The 16,929-nt window shown below is 43.5% G+C and overlaps 1 protein-coding gene across 1 annotated transcript in view; it reads right to left on the reverse strand.

Moving 5' to 3' along the window:
• LOC310864996 (proprotein convertase subtilisin/kexin type 7-like) overlaps positions 1–16,253 on the reverse strand; it is a 37,874-nt gene extending 21,621 nt beyond the window's left edge. The window contains exons 1-7 of the mRNA XM_083773921.1: positions 16,113–16,253; positions 11,267–11,700; positions 10,639–10,896; positions 9,034–9,168; positions 7,454–7,619; positions 4,572–4,662; positions 393–447 (exon numbers count right to left, since the gene is read on the reverse strand). Coding sequence (XP_083630047.1) covers positions 393–447; positions 4,572–4,662; positions 7,454–7,619; positions 9,034–9,168; positions 10,639–10,896; positions 11,267–11,545 — 984 coding nt within the window. The 5' untranslated portion in view covers positions 11,546–11,700; positions 16,113–16,253. The remainder of the gene's footprint in view (positions 1–392; positions 448–4,571; positions 4,663–7,453; positions 7,620–9,033; positions 9,169–10,638; positions 10,897–11,266; positions 11,701–16,112) is intronic.
• Positions 16,254–16,929: the final 676 nt, after the last annotated feature.

Below are 16,929 nucleotides of genomic sequence, written 5' to 3' on the forward strand. Positions count from 1 at the left end.
GGTCAAGGTCAGGGTTAAGGTCAGAGGTCATGGTGTCTCACCTTGCCCAGGGTTAAGGTCAGGGGTCATGGTTAGGGTTAAGGTCAGGGGTCATGGTTAGGGTTAACGTCAGGGGTCATGGTTAGGGTTAAGGTCAGGGGTCATGGTTAGGGTTAAGGTCAGGGGTCATGGTTAGGGTTAAGGTCAGGGGTCATGGTTAGGGTTAAGGTCAGGGGTCATGGTTAGGGTTAAGGTCAGGGGTCATGGTTAGGGTTAAGGTCAGGGGTCATGGTGTCTCACCTTGCCCAGGGTTAAGGTCAGGGGTCATGGTTAGGGTTAAGGTCAGGGGTCATGGTTAGGGTTAAGGTCAGGGGTCATGGTTAGGGTTAAGGTCAGGGGTCATGGTGTCTCACCTTGCCCAGGGGGTGTGGTCCGTCCACGGTGTGTCCATCATCGTCTGGACCCCAGCTGGAGAGAGAGAGACCACAGTATGATAAAGAGACTACAGGAACACATGCTGTATGATAGAGAGAGACCACAGTATGATAGAGAGACTACAGGAACACATGCTGTATGATAGAGAGAGAGACCACAGTATGATAGAGAGATTACAGGAACACATGCTGTATATGTGAGAGAGAGAGAGAGAGAGAGAGAGAGAGAGAGAGAGAGAGAGAGACAACAGTATGATAGAGAGACTACAGGAACACATGCTGTATGATAGAGCGAGAGAGAGAGAGAGAGAGAGAGAGAGAGAGAGAGAGAGAGAGAGAGAGAGAGAGAGAGAGAGAGAGAGAGAGACAACAGTATGGTAGAGAGACTACAGTAACACATGCTGTATGATAGAGAGAGAGAGAGACCACAGTATGATAAAGAGACTACAGGAACACATTCTGTATGATAGAGAGAGAGACCACAGTATGATAGAGAGACTACAGGAACACATGCTGTATGAGAGAGAGAGAGAGACCACAGTATGATAGAGAGACTACAGGAACACATGCTGTATGAGAGAGAGAGAGACCACAGTATGATAGAGAGACTACAGGAACACATGCTGTATGAGAGAGAGAGAGAGAGAGAGAGAGAGAGAGAGAGAGAGAGAGAGACCACAGTATGATAGAGAGACTACAGGAACACATGCTGTATGATAGAGAGAGAGAGACCACAGTATGATAGAGAGACTACAGGAACACATGCTGTATGATAGAGAGAGAGAGACCACAGTATGATAAAGAGACTACATCGGAGCCTATTATCGTTCTGCGCAATTGATGAAGACGAACTCCGCAAAACCATATCACAGATGACATCATCCTCCTGTTCATTGGATACAATTCCCACCACCTTTCTCAAAGAGGTCTTAGACAGTGTGATTGGAGATATCCTAAAAATTGTAAACAGCTCTCTACAATCAGGCGTCTTCCCAGACTCACTGGAGACTGCCGTAGTTAGGCCCCTACTCAAGAAACACAATCTTGATCCCTCTGTTTTGGGTAACTATCGACCCATTTCAAATCTACCCTTTCTGGGCAAGGTTTTAGAAAAATGCATCTTTCATCAATTGGATGTGTTTCTACAGAACAATAATGTGCACAACAAATTCCAATCTGGCTTTAGGAAAGGTCACAGTACAGAAACAGCACTTGTAAAAGTAATGAATGATCTTAGGGTGTCTGCTGACAAGAAACATGTATCCGTTCTCTTACTTCTAGATCTAACGGCTGCATTTGACACGATTGATCATTCAATTTTAATACAGCGTCTGGAGCACTGGATAGGCCTGTCTGGTACGGCCCTGTCCTGGTTTACCTCCTACCTATCAAACAGAAGTTACTTTGTCAATCTAGCCGAGTTTGACTCAGACAAACACGACATCAGTTCTGGTATTCCACAGGGCTCGATTCTTGGCCCTCTGCTTCTCTCCTTGTACATACTGCCATTGGGCGAACTCATTACCAATCACGGAGTAAACTTTCATTTCTATGCTGATGATACAACTATATCTTTCTGTGGCTCCAGATGATCCCTGTGCTTTAGACCCGCTGTTGACCTGTCTGTCTAGCATCAAATGTTGGTTGAGTGAGAACTTTCTCAAGCTAAATGAGGATAAGACAGAAGTTCTCATAATCGGTTCTAGTGAGCAGAAAGAATCAATAATAAGCAGACTTGGCAACCTGACTGTAGAAAGTAACAGTACAGTAAAGAACCTGGGGGTTATTATTGCACGAATCAGAGCCTATTTGTCCTTGGACGATGCAAAAACGCTAATCCACACCTTTATTTTTTCTCGGCTTGATTACTGCAATGCACTTTTTTCAGGACTGCCTAAGAAAACAACTGACAGATTACAACTTGTCCAAAATGCAGCAGCCAGAGTTTTAACTAGAACTAAGATGAGAGAACATATTACTCCAGTTTTGGCATCACTGCACTGGCTTCCGGTAGTTTTTAGGATTGATTTTAAAATTATTTTACTTGTCTATAAAGCTCTCAATGGTCTCGCACCTTCCTACCTACATGACTGCCTGCCTAAATATGTCCCAAACCGCCCCCTAAGGTCTTCCACTGCTGGCCTGCTCGCTTTGCCTAAAAAAATGGCAACTAAAAAATACGGGGAAGCAGCTTTTGCTTCTACGGGCCGTCGGCATGGAACAAGCTCCCACTGTACCTTCGTCAGGCAGCCTCTGTAGACATTTTTAAAGCTCAGCTCAAGACCCACTTCTACAACATTGCTTTTAATTGATCTTTTATTTTTTTGTTATTCATGTCCTCACTGTATTGCATTACTGCTAGTTCTATGTCGTTGCCTTGCTTTTCTTTTATTCTCCATTGTTCTGTAAAGCACTTTGAGCTGCATTTCATGTCATGGAAGGTGCTATACAAATAAAGTTTTATTATTATTACTACAGGAACACATGCTGTACGATATAGAGAGAGAGACCACAGTATGATAGAGAGACTACAGGAACACATGCTGTATGATAGAGAGAGAGAGAGAGAGAGAGAGAGAGAGAGAGAGAGAGAGAGAGAGAGAGAGAGAGAGAGAGAGAGAGAGAGAGAGAGAGAGAGAGACCACAGTATGATAGAGAGACTACAGGAACACATGCTGTATGATAGAGAGAGAGAGAGCGAGAGAGAGAGAGAGAGAGAGAGACCACAGTATGATAGAGAGACTACAGAAACACATGCTGTATGATAGAGAGAGAGAGACAGACCACAGTATGATAGAGAGACTACAGGAACACATGCTGTATGATAGAGAGAGAGAGAGAGAGAGAGAGAGAGAGACCACAGTATGATAGAGAGACTACAGGAACACATGCTGTATATGAGAGAGAGAGAGAGACCACAGTATGATAGAGAGACTACAGGAACACATGCTGTATATGAGAGAGAGAGAGAGAGAGACCACAGTATGATAGAGAGACTACAGGAACACATGCTGTATATGAGAGAGAGAGAGAGACCACAGTATGATAGAGAGACTACAGGAACACATGCTGTATATGAGAGAGAGAGAGAGAGACCACAGTATGATAGAGAGACTACAGGAACACATGCTGTATATGAGAGAGAGAGAGAGAGAGAGAAGTGGATGTGTTGGATGCAGCTCAAAGTGAACTTTACTGGTCCATCTATCGTCATCCGACCTTCCTAGCCTTTATTATTAATACTTTGACTTCTATTAACGAGTTGCCCGAGTTAATTCATTGTAGAACACTTTCCTTGCGATTTGCGAGTTGCCCGAGTTCCACGTTAATCCACATTTCTTGTGTTTTTAAGTCATACGGGCAATCCACCGGACAGAATGGGATATGAGACGCGTTTTGATGACGTTGTGGCAAAAAAGTCCGTCGCGCCGGCATGCAAAGGGTTCTGGGAAATTGAGTCCCATATTGTTTACATTGGCGAATTTTGCCGGAGGAACAAGCCGTGCGCCGAGCGGGCTGTTGTTGTGATCGCCGCGATGGAATTCTTCTCTACGCTACAACAAGCTTTTACACCGTAATAGGCAGTCTAGGCCAGGGGTTGGCAACCAAGTGCCATGTTTTCATTTTCTTGATAATCAGTGTGCCGTATCAACATAAAGTTTAATTACCGTATGCCACCACATAAAAATGTAATATTTCCATCTAATTTTGATTGTCCATAGACTGTACATATACTTTTTATGTGGCATATTTTCTTTCACAGACTCAGAGCCCACCTATCTCAGACTCCCTCCCCAGTCAGAGCCCAGAGTTTGAGTGAATGTAGAATTATATGCAGGGTGTAATTTATATATAGATGTGAGTGGACTTCATTTCACAGACTAAACTTTTTTGAATACTTCTTAATATTAAAATAAAAGATCTCTCTCACACACTTATGCCAGTGTGCCAGTGACCACCCTCCCCTGTGCCAATGTTGGCACCCGTGCCTGAGGTTGCCTACCCCTGATCTAGGCTATTAGACCGCCGTACATTGTAGGCATTCAACCCGTTACAGAGAAATGGCCGACAATGACCGGAAATCTATGGAAAATCCATCAACGCGTGTTGGATGCGTGGCTTTGAGGACATGATGACACATTTCCGGGGTTGTCATACCTGCAGCTGTAGACGTCGTTGATCTGGTAGTGCTTGTTGAAGGCGATCGCCTCCATGCTGTCTGTGAGAGGACCGTCTAACACCCTGATACCTGGACACACACACACACACACACACACACACACACACACACACAGTTAGAGCAGTGGTCCTTGAGGGGCGTTGGAACGGGGTGCACACGCATATCCGACACACCAAAGGTCAGACGTGCGGGGACATGCGATGCGAAAATGCGACATGCGCTGCTCCCGTGCTTGCGGTTATGGTTAGGTTAGGGATTGAGGTTTCGGAGCAATAGTATGTCGGAACTCCAGGTGCACTGAGAAAACTGTTGCGCCTTTCTTCGTCCTTTTTTTCTCTCTTCAAACTTAACTACGGTAGCGGTGGTCTCAAAAACATAAGGAACTCCAGGTGGTCCACAACTCACCAATGATGGAGAGTTGCTAACCAAATGGACCCTTATAGATATTTAACTCTTGAGGGCTTAAATTAAACCAAATGGACCCGTAAAGAGTTCAATTATTGTTAAACATCAGCATTACTTAATTTAAAACAAGAAGTCTACACAATTAGAGAATGTAGAACAATTGTTATTTTGATCAACGTTTGCCTGTTATCTCTCCTAATGGTACAAACATCAATACAGCCTGGAGTTGTGGACACAATCGTATCCAACGACAACAAAAAGTTTTGGGTCCGAGAGGCTAAATGTCATAAAATGGTGGTCCGTGGCTCAAATGCAGAAAAATACAAAAGGTTTTTTAGGTTTTGGGCGTAGAAATTAGACACCCAAAAGAGGGATCTATTGTTAATTGTTTATTTAATTAAATTAGCTTTTTATCAGTTATTATTTTGTTATAATCAATTAAATTGATTAGTTTGATTAGGTTAAAACAATGGAGTACATCTACAGTCAGATATATATACAAGTCCTGCACTGCCATCTAGTGGCCTCATCCAGTAACAGAACAGGGTAACGGTTGAATGTGCAGTAGACAGGCATACAAAGTGTGCGTGGGTGCGTGCGTGCTTGCATGCGTGCGTGCGTGCGTGCGTGCGTGCGTGCGTGCGTGCGTGCGTGCTTGCGTAAAATGAAACCAAATCGTTAACGCTCTCAAGAGTTAAATTATTGTTAAACATCAGCATTATAGCATTATATTTTACAGGTAGTCTACACAATTACAGAATGTAGAAGAATTGTTATTTTGATCAACGTTTGCCTGTTATCTCTCCTAATGGTACCAACATCAATACAGCATGGAATTGTGGACAAAATCTTATCCAACGACAACAAAATATTCTTTAGTTTTGTTGGGTCTGAGAGGCTAAATGTCATCAAATGGTGGTCCGTGGCTCAAATGCAGATTTATTTTTATAGATAATTTATATCTATAATTTAGACTAGTGTCGCACTCCCGCCCCCTTTCAGAATGACGAGGGAACAAGAGAGTTCCCCATTCATTTTTTCATTCATTCACGTTTCATGAGAAAAAATAAAAGGAAGCTCCGCACACTCAGATCTGCGCACAATCAATGTATTTATTTAGCAAGCTTTCGGTCTACTGAACTTCTTCGTTTCAGAAAGTATTTATTTAAACTAAAGACCTGTAAGCCTCATGACAAATCATGACAATAAAAAAAAAAATTGGGCCGAACAAATAATTAGAAAGAAGGAAAACGTTTTTGTACACTGCCCTTTTTTTCTTCTAAATATCTGTTCGTTCCAAACAAACGTGTTAACCCCTGGGCTACAATTAACGGAAAAAACTGATTATTGCTAAAAATACAAACCTACCGTTAACAGAATTAACGGAATGTCATTCAATGTCAGTTATCGGGGGTTCAACGAAGCAAAAATTAGCATGTTTTCGCTCATTTCGGTAATGTTGGATGTAATTTACCAAAAAACGGCCGAAATCCGCGCGATCGTGCGCTATCGTGCACGCGCGCCGTCTCTATGTGCGTCGCTGTAAAAATTTTGATATTTTGCGATGTTTTGGGGTAGATTTGACCTTAATTTGACTTAGTTATGAAAAAGTTATTATTAGCTTAGCATTCCGGACAGCCAAACGAGTGACACAGGGTTAAACTACTACCGGATGTTATCGATCGTTGAACCGGAAGTGGCTTAACCAGATTCGTCTATTTTTGTCAAAAACAGCATAATGGTGCGTTCCCGCCATCTGGTGGCAATGCGAGAGAATACATTACAAACACCATATGCAAATAAACGATCTGTTCAAACCATCAGATCTTTCTATTAATGTTAAAATTATGAATTAAAAATATGCCAATGTGTTACCCAAACAAAAAAATTGGGATTGGTAGTCCAAGGGTTAATTGTCATGATTTGTCAACTCGGCTGTTGGCTTTGTCCGAGGCTTGCAGGTCACCATTTAGACCTGAGAACGATTCTACAAAATTAATGTCTTCTAAATGACAGTTTTCTGAAAAACCCATGTTTCTATGTCAGTGGTTCTCAGACTATTTCATGTCAAAGTATTATACGTAATTGGCCGCAGAGCCCCATCTGGAAATATGTTGTTCCAGGGACCCCCCAGAAGCAAAGATATGAGTTAAAAACGTTCTGAAAGAATATATATTCAAAGATTTGCGCCACATTTTCACGATTTTTCTAAAATAGCAGACCTACAAGCTCGTAGCGTATGAGCTTGTAGATCTGCTATTTCTCAATAGCTAAAGTGTAACATAATGCTTGAAACACCAAAAAGGGGTTCCCGCCCAGAATGGGTTAAATAAATACGTTTTGAAACGTCTATGGAAAAAAACAAACGGGAAATTATTTTTATTATTATTTTCCGGTGCCCTCGCAGGGGGCGGGACTGCGACGCTCTATGCATCTAAATACGTCGTCTACACACCTGCCACCTTGCTGCCATAGGCCACGCCCACAGCGCAGAAGCTGTTGTTGGGCGCGGCGGCGATCTCTCCGGCGCAGCGCGTCCCGTGGTGGTTGTCACTGCGGCTGTCCGGGTGGGGCATGGGGTCGGGGTCATCGCTGTTCAGGTCGTAGCTGCCCTCCGCACTCTATAAAACGACATTATTATCACATTATGACATTATTAGTACATTGAGCAGACGTAGAATACGCACATCGACAGGCTGGGTGCTGGGACTAAATAAACTTCAGTAGGTATTGGATGGAGAGCCCGCACACCACAGGCATAAGAAAGATGTTCTTTATTGAAATACTGACAACGTTTCGATCTATTTGATCTTCATCAGGTCATGTGAACATACACAAAAATGTGTACTTTTATACTTAGGGAGTGCCCCCATTAACCAATCAAAACACCACATTTTTATTATTACATTATAACATTATTGTCTCCACCAGGCCGAAGGCATGGGGGGAGAGTATGTTTTGCACGTCCGTCCGTCCGTCCGTCCGTCCGTCCGTGTGTGTGTGTGTGTGTGTGTGTGTGTGTCCATGAGCAGCTAATCTCGGCCACCGTTAACCCGGTCGATGCCAAATTTTGCACACACACTCCCTGGATGCCAACGATGAACCTCTGCCCCAAACTTTCCAGAACGGCCTGTTATAGCGCCACCAGGAGGCTGCTTTGTGCAAAACAAGTTTTTGCATGCCAAATTTTGCACACACACTCCCTGGATGCCAACGATGAACCTCTGCCCCAAAATTTCCAGAACGGCCTGTTATAGCGCCACCAGGAGGCCGCTTTGTGCAAATAGTTTTTGCACAGTACACCTACAGATTTTGTCCAAACATCGTGCAAATTGGTACACAGTCTCTCTAGAGCCATTCAACGAAACGGGTCTTTCAGATTTCTCAGACTCCATCCTGATTGGTTAAGATTGGCTTCCAAAGTTCACAGGAGTGCTCAGTTTCAAACTAAATGCTGCAAATCATGAACACATCGCGTGATTTCCGTGAAATTGTGCACGCACATTCCCACTAGGCCAAGGAAGAAATGCCACATGAACAATTTCAACTCAGCCTCAAGGTGGCGCTATAACTGGCCGAAAAGTGTTTTTACCTCTAATTTACTTGTGTTGCCCTTTTATCCAACCACCAAATGAAGGCAAGCTACAATGTCCTACATTCCTATCCTGGTGGAGACCTGTGCCCAGAAGGGCACTTTTTCTAGTTTATGACTGTCGGGATGGGGTCTATAACTATATTGACATCATTAGTACATTATAACATTATTTATGACTGTCGGGATGGGGTCTATAACTATAATGACATTATTATTAGTACATTATAACATTATTAAAGACTGTACGCTGTTTAGGTCATAACTGCCCTCTGCACTCTGGGTGAGCACATTTAAAGCAGTGTTGGTTTTGACAGCTAAATGTGCGTGCGTGCGTGCGTGCGTGCGTGCGTGCGTGCGTGCGTGCGTGCGTGCGTGCGTGCGTGCGTGCATGCATGCGTGCGTGCGTGCGTGCGTGCGTGCGTGCGGCAGTATTGACTCACATAGTTGGGTTGGATGTCCTGCAGTGTGTGTTCCACTCCGTCGTCCACCACCACCACCGTGACGCCCCGTCCCGTGATGTTCCTCTCCCAAACGCCCGTCACGTTGATGTCCATGCCCGCGTTCACCTCGTTGTGCTGCTCAATTCATTGGAAAGAGATTCAGACACCTGTTTGAGATCTCATGTTTAACTTTGAGCAAGAATAGTGCAGCACTAGAGGGTAGAGACTGCCAATTCCAATTTTAGTTTGGGTAACAAATTGGCATATTTTTAATTCATCGTTTTAACATACAAGAAAGATCTGGTGGTTTGAACGGATGTTTTTTTTTTTTTTCATTGCTAGTGTATTCTCTCGAATTGCCACCAGATGGCGGGAACGCACCATTATGCTGATTTTGGCCAAAATAGACGAATCTTCCTAAGTCACTTCCGGTTCAACGATCAACAACATCCGGCAGTATTTTGACCCTAGTCACTAGCTTGGCTGGTCCGGATTGCTAAGCTAATGCTATATTTTTCATATCTAAGTCAAATTAACCTCAAATCAACCCCAAAACATATCAGCAAAATATCATTTTTTTTACAGCGACGCACATAGAGACGGCGCGCGTGCACGATAGCGCACGATCACGCGGATTTTGGTAGTTTTTTGGTAAATTACATCCAACATTAGTGATATTAGCGAAAATATATAATTTATTGCTCTGTTGAACCCCCGATAACTGATATTGATTGTCATTCCGTTTTTTCCGTGAACGGGATGTTTAGATTAATTCCGTTTTTTTCGTGAACGGTAGTTCAAGGGTTAAGATAGGTTTAAGGGGCCCAGGCCGTGGCGTAACGGTCTGGGCACCTGACTGGTAATCCAGTCGCAGTGTGCCGCGGGTTCGACTCCCGAGCCCGACACGGCCTTTACTGCATGTCATCCCCCCATCTCTCTCCCGTTTCCTGTCAGCCTACTGTCTGTCCCTTCAAAAAATCAATAAAAGGCGTAAGCCGCAAAAAAATATCTTAAAAAAAAAAAAAAAAGATAGGTCTAAGTCAAGCACTTTGATGTTGTCTGTTAAAGCGACAGTAGTCATGGCTCCAGGAGACACATTTTGAATGTAGTAATGTTCACAGCAACTACAGAATGAAGACAAGAGCATATTTTCATGGAAAAAATGAGAATCGTGTGAGAATCGTGATCTCAATTCTTGTGGAGGAAAATCGAGATTCACATTTTGACTAAGAATCGTGCAGCACTGTTAACACAGACTGCTGAACGCGAGTTTCTCAAGTGTTGTTTTATTGAGCCTGGAGGACGCTTTTGATAACTTATTATCAATTTTCCGCAGAAGATCTACAAGCTCATGATGAGCTATGAGCTTGTAGAGCTGCTAGTTTTGAAAAATCGTGAAAATGTGTCGCAAATGTGGCGCGAATATATATTCTTTCAGAGCGAACGTTTTTAACTAATATCTTTGCTTCTGGGGGGGTCCCTGGGACAACTTATTTTCAGATGGGGGTCGGCGGCCAATTACATATATTTTTGGGCGTCCTTGACATGAAATAGTTTGAGGACCACCAACATAGAAACAGGGTTTTTTTTGTTATTAACACTGACCAGATGCCATTGGTTGGGGTATCGGGGGTCGTTGAAGGCCATGGATCTCTTGGAGCGGCTGAGCAGCCTCTCCTGGGAGTGCCACAGGACATGGGGGTGAGCCGCCAGCACGTCCCCAGGCTCGGCCCTCCGTCTCCAGGCTGCGGCTGCTACTCCGGCCCCCGGCCTGCGGAAGGGCCTGCTGGCGGAGCACAGCAGGTAGTGGCCCTCCAGCTGTCCGATCTGACCCCGGTTCTCCAGCCCCGCCTGCTCTGCCACCTGGTGGAGAGAGCAGAGGTATAACGACGAGTCACAACAGGTTAATTTGATTGGTTGAAAATGTATTGCAGAACGATTAAAGGTACAGGTCAGCTATGAGAGGACAAAACCGGGAACATAAACCAGGATGGTGCCATTAGGAGAGATAACAGGCAAACGTTGATCAAAAATAACAATTATTCTACATGCTCTAATTGTGTAGACTTCTTGTAAATTAACTAATGCAGTTTAACAATAATTTAAGTCTTGGGAGTGTAAGATTTTACACTCAAGAATGCATATGGTTTAATACCAACTCTATTTTAGCTGGGGACCACCTGGAACCCCCTCAGGGACCACTGGTTGAAACCCACTGATGAAAACAACGCACCCTGTCAGCGATCACGTCCAGGTCCACAGGCCCGCTCTCCTCCTCCTCCTCATCATCACCATAGTCATCGTCCTCACGCTCCTCCTGATGCGTTCCCGCAGCGTGGATTCGAACCGCCCACGACTGGCCCGGACCACAGCTCAGCGCTGAGCCACCGGGGCTGAAGGGGTAGGAGGGGAGGGAGGGGGTCTGGGCGGGCGGGAGCAGGCTGAGCAGGAGCACGGCCCCCAGGGAGAGGAGCAGGAGGACCAGGAAGGAGCAGAAATATGGAGGGGTCATTGTAGAGGAGGTGGCGAGGAGGAGGTGGAGGAGGAGGTGGAGGAGGAAGAGGAGGTGGAGGAGGAAGAGGAGGTGGAGGAGGAAGAGGAGAAGGAGGAGGTGGAGGTGTCGACGCAGAGGAGCCGACGAGTCTTCATAAGGACCAGTGGAGTGATCTGGAATATAATGGTGGGACACACAACAACAGTCACAATTACTGTCTCGATTTTTGTCATCATCATTTATTTAACTCACGACCATGATCACATGGTTTGGAGCACAGATTCATAAAAGTATACAATCGAAAGTATACAATACATTACAGATTACACGATATACATAGACATATCGGTACAGTATGTACAGTGGGAGAACATTTTTCTGAAAAGCACCCAATTTATAGATTACTTTTTGTTTTTCAGATTTTAGTAATGCAATTAGTTTAAACATAGAAGGGTGGGTAAAAAAAATAAGTGGCAGGTATTTTTGCCTGAAATTCATAATGCCAGTATTCTTACATTCCAACACAACATGATACTCGTCTCCAATTCTGGCTTCATTACGTAGGTTTAGGTTACAAATCCTCTGACTTCTTTCCAATCCTTTATATCTACCGATGACCTTTGGGATTCTTGTGTTGTTTAGCCTAAGGTTGCAAATAGCCTGTCTATACTTACGGTTTTCACATAGAAGGTATTTTTATAGTTTGAACTGTATTCAACATAGATGTCACATGATGTCGTACTATTGAGTTCACTTTGCCACTTTTGCAGAAACTGGTCTTTCAACCTTTGTTCGACAGTTCGCTTCAACCAGTCAATGTTATTACATTTCTGGGCCAACCAAATGTAAGACATACCATAGTCATCCAGTATTTTCTTCACCTGTGCAACCCAAGGTGACACATGGGCACCTGTGTTGAACAGGTTAAGCAGACAGTCGTACATTATTCGACTCAGTTTCGACTCTCTTTTCCTTCGATCAACCGGGCCCAGTAACCGTCCGATAAGTTTATTTTTAACAGCGATACAAATTGGGTACCTCCCCAGCTCACCATCCACCACTACAGGTAGTTGTTTTAACTTTTAGGATATACTTGAGAAATGTAAGATGTAATTTTTGTGACCGATACCGATGGAATAGAAGTTGGCCTTTGCTTTTCTGTGTGGATTGTTCAAAGATTTTGCACCGGTAGGATTATGTCACAGTGGCTACGTTTACATGAGCAGTTAAATCCCCTTTTCATTCCGAATAGAAGTTCAATCCTATTAAACGTTGTTATGTAAACACCTACAAAAACTTACATCCAAATGAAAACGCTCGATGCGATCTAAAAACCATTCCGATGTCACTGGCCGGATTACTCCGATTTTCAATGCGATTGAAAGAAAATTGGACTCACGTATACACTGCTTCGGATGTAAATTCATTCTGGTCTTTCTGAGCATGCTCATTTCCATTGCGCTCCAACTCCAAGGCGCTCATAAGCCTCATATCCAAGGCGCGCCGAGGAGTTTGCACATAGAGCGCGTTATTTCGTGCATTTTGTGTGTGTGTGTTCAACGGTCTCTCTCTCTCTCTCGAAAATAACGAGCGACCCGATACAATAATAATCAGTGTGTTGCGTGCCCTGGCCGTGCTGTAGATATTAAAGTAGGCTACACATAAAAACGAGATGATCACCTTCCCAGCGGAGCAGGTGGGGAAAAAAAGACGGTAAACATGTATGTCCGTCCCTATCCAAGCAGCAGCCTCAAAACTACTGCGGAATGAAATGATGGGATTTCAAAGTGTCGTCTTTCGTCTGAAAGTCACAATGAATGAACTGCCTATATTTTATGTGTCCAACAGATGGCGTAGTTTCACGTGAATTAACATGTATCATGTCTTCTATCACTTCTCCATATAAACACTCATTCGGAATGACCATTTCCCATGTAAACTCGCGGCAAAAAATATTACATCGGATGTATTTTATTCTGAAGTATTTATTCGGAATGATCACCCTTCATGTAAACGTAGCCAGTGACAGTGGTTACGGTACAGACAGCTGCTTTCTTAAACCAATGACTTTATTCAAGACTTGTAATATTTGTGGTTACTTACTTCTCACTCCAAGAGTAAATAAATACTGTAGCAGCTAAATAGGAACATCCAAAAAAAAAAGTCTGATTGCATTAATAAAGGACAACTTCATCACTTTTCCAATTTATCTTCATACTGTATGTGACCGTTTCTGACTGGGGCTAAGTCATTGATTATTTAATTTTTTTACAAATTGACATATTGGTTGTTCAGTTTGACCCACCAGTTTTGGAGATATGGCTTATAGAGTAATGTCTTGCAGAAAACAGCGAGTTGAGAAAACCGGCTTGAAAGGTTCACTTCTGTGGCCTCTAACATTACACCTAGCTACTGTACATGTTTAAGCATTTATTTCATATTTACATATTTACGATTTCAGCTCTGACATTTATTTCAGACATGCTCTAGTATGTGAAGCCTGCCTGTGCTATTAACTCATTTTGGATAAAAAATAAAACAGTATTTCTCCTCTCCTGAACAGTTAGTCTTGCTGTCTCTGTATCAAAAAGAATAAAAAAGAGTCACATATAATTGGTCCACATTAATGTTCTTGGTAAAATAACACAATTTCCTACTCAGTCTGTGTCATAGGAGGGCTAAGGACAGTTCAGAAACGCGTTCACATCATCGTTAGGCAGATTTATTTTAGACAAGAATTATTTAGATGGCTTCTATTTTCGCATTGCAACTTTTCAGGACTAGAAAGCCTGCCGTTTCTATTAGCTTAGAGATTCCCCATCGATGTCGTCACTGGAAGACGGTTTCTGAACTGACCACAGCCCTGCACAGACCGAGCTGTCCATGAACATTAGTGAGTACCAATTATACCAATTACATAAAGATAGGTTGAAAAGTGGTGAAGTGGGCCTTTAACCCATTTTGGACTGAGACCGATTCTAAAAACACCTTCTAAATACTGACCTACGTATTCTGAAAATATAATATATATATTTTTTTTTATTAAACATTTTCAAAAAATGTTATGTTGCTATATACTCAAACTGTACATTAGCAACAAGAACCCCAAAAGGTGTTCCCAGCCCAGAATGGGTTAAACAACGTCAAACACTCTTTGTGTATACCCTCTATTCTCCAATAAGGGCCTTTCTCTGCCCAACCCTTCTCCCATTGTAAATATTGTGTTTAGTTTCCAATAATAAGTAAAATTCCTGTGGGAGATAAAACAGTGTGCGGACTACTTCCTTCTCCTGTACGTTATGTTTTTGTTCCCGCTCAGTGGGAACCAACTACAGCATGTGTGTGTGTGTGTGTGTGTGTGTGTGTGTGTGTGTGTGTGATGTGATGTGATGTGATGTGCATGTGGCTGGCTACTGAACTGGTTTCGTTGTTTCTGTCAACGAAACCAGTTCAGTAGCCAGCCACGTACACATCACACACGCACACGCTGCGGTTGGTTAATTCCCACTGAGCGTGACATTTAGTAGGGAACCAGTTTGTCTGTCATTATGATGACAAGCCTTTTGTTGTGTGTGTGTGTGTGTGTGTGTGTGTGTGTGTGTGTGTGTGTGTGTGTGTAACATGAACCATCCTGTTATCACCTAACATTGCTCTGGGCCAGTACAGCTCATTGTGTGTGCGCGTGCGCGTGGCTGCGTGCGCACCTCACATGCATTGCTCTGGGCCTGTACAGCTCATTATCAGATGACTGTGTAATTTCACACCACACCACTTGTACTGAGAGAAAATATGTCACTACTGTATGTACTGTACATTAGAGCAGTGGTTCTCATTCTCAACCAGTGGTCCGGGGACCACCAGTGATGTGAAGCGTTGTGTGCTTCAAGACATGGATTTAAAATCCAAGAAAGCCTAATTTGGCCTGTTTCCAGTTCCACTGCAGTCCCTCGTGCTCAATTCATCCCATAATAGCATGAATGGCATCAAATGGTGGTGACCTAATTCTTATAAAAACTCTTATAAAAACCTCGAAATAAAAAATCAAATCAAAGGAAAAGTGTAATAACCACTTCTCTCTAAAGGGTTCAAATAGCAACCCTTCACCTTCACTACTATACAGCTGTCCCTCAAGTCCAACGTCAAAAAGGACCCTTAAACTCTGACAGTGTTACACATGGAACCAAATGGACCCTTACAGGTCTGTAACTCTGAGAGTGAGTGTAACACATGGAACCAAATGGACCCTTACAGGTCTGTAACTCTGAGAGTGAGTGTACACATGGAACCAAATGGACCTTTACAGGTCTGTGTCTGTAACCAAATGGAGCCGTGCAGGTGAGCAGGGTCCATCATGGTTCCATTCATAGCAACACTGTGAGAGTTAAATTAGCACCTTAACTACAGTGTAAAGTGAGTGTGTGAGATGTGGATCCGTCCATCAAATCAAAGCCAACAACATTAACATCACACTGTAGCTGTCTGTCACCACTTTTAGCCACAGAGATAAACAACAGAAACCACAGCAAAACACACAGACAACACGACACACGGCGACGGTTACACCTCGCGACGTCACCATGGTTACCTTCGTGGTGAAGACGGCCTCTTCGGACGCTGTTATTCTGCTGTTTTCCACCTTTAAACTTTATAAGTTAGTAAACATTTATAGGCTGAGTGGAGTCCATCTTTATTCTTCACAACACACACAGGGCACGCACGGCACGCACGCACGCACCACGCGATGACCTCATGGGACGGGCGCACGGCGTGAAGCGTCGGTTCTTCTGATTGGTCCGAGAGCGGAGCGGCTCGAGCGGCTGCAGTAGCGGCCGTAGACCGCAGAGGGGTGCCATTGTTCCTCCTATAGGCTCCTTTCTGCCAGACACAGGCACGGGGCTGGGCTAACAGTTGTTTGAGAGGTTTCAACTTTCAAGGTTTCAATCTGATCTCAGGTCAGAATGGGTTAAAGAAGACAAGTTGTTTGAGAGGTTTCAAGCCAGCATCTAATCGTCTAAAAAATAAATCACACCCGTGTGAAGTGAGGGTCGCTCTTATCAATCAGACATCCTCATGGCGGCCAATCACAATTTGCGTCCTCACTTTTTTTGTACTTTGCTCAGCCAATCAAAGCATTGCTATATGGGGTGATCAGCCAATCACAAGCCAATGTTTGTGTTCACCCAAACCTGGAAAGCTGGGCATAGGATCGCTAGCACCCCTCAAAGACTGTCTCAGAGTTTTCAGTAAGATGCTTTGTCTGCTGAATTGTATGTGTTAATGTATAATGATGACGTACAGAACCAGATTTTATTGTATATTAGTGAAGTAGATGATGCACATAACCAGATTTAAGTACAATACTGTACATGTACTTATAGTTACTGTCCACAGCTGTATTTAAT

This window comes from Protomyctophum parallelum (assembly GCF_964188405.1).
Source record: "Protomyctophum parallelum genome assembly, chromosome: 9".
Lineage (NCBI taxonomy): Eukaryota > Metazoa > Chordata > Actinopteri > Myctophiformes > Myctophidae > Protomyctophum > Protomyctophum parallelum.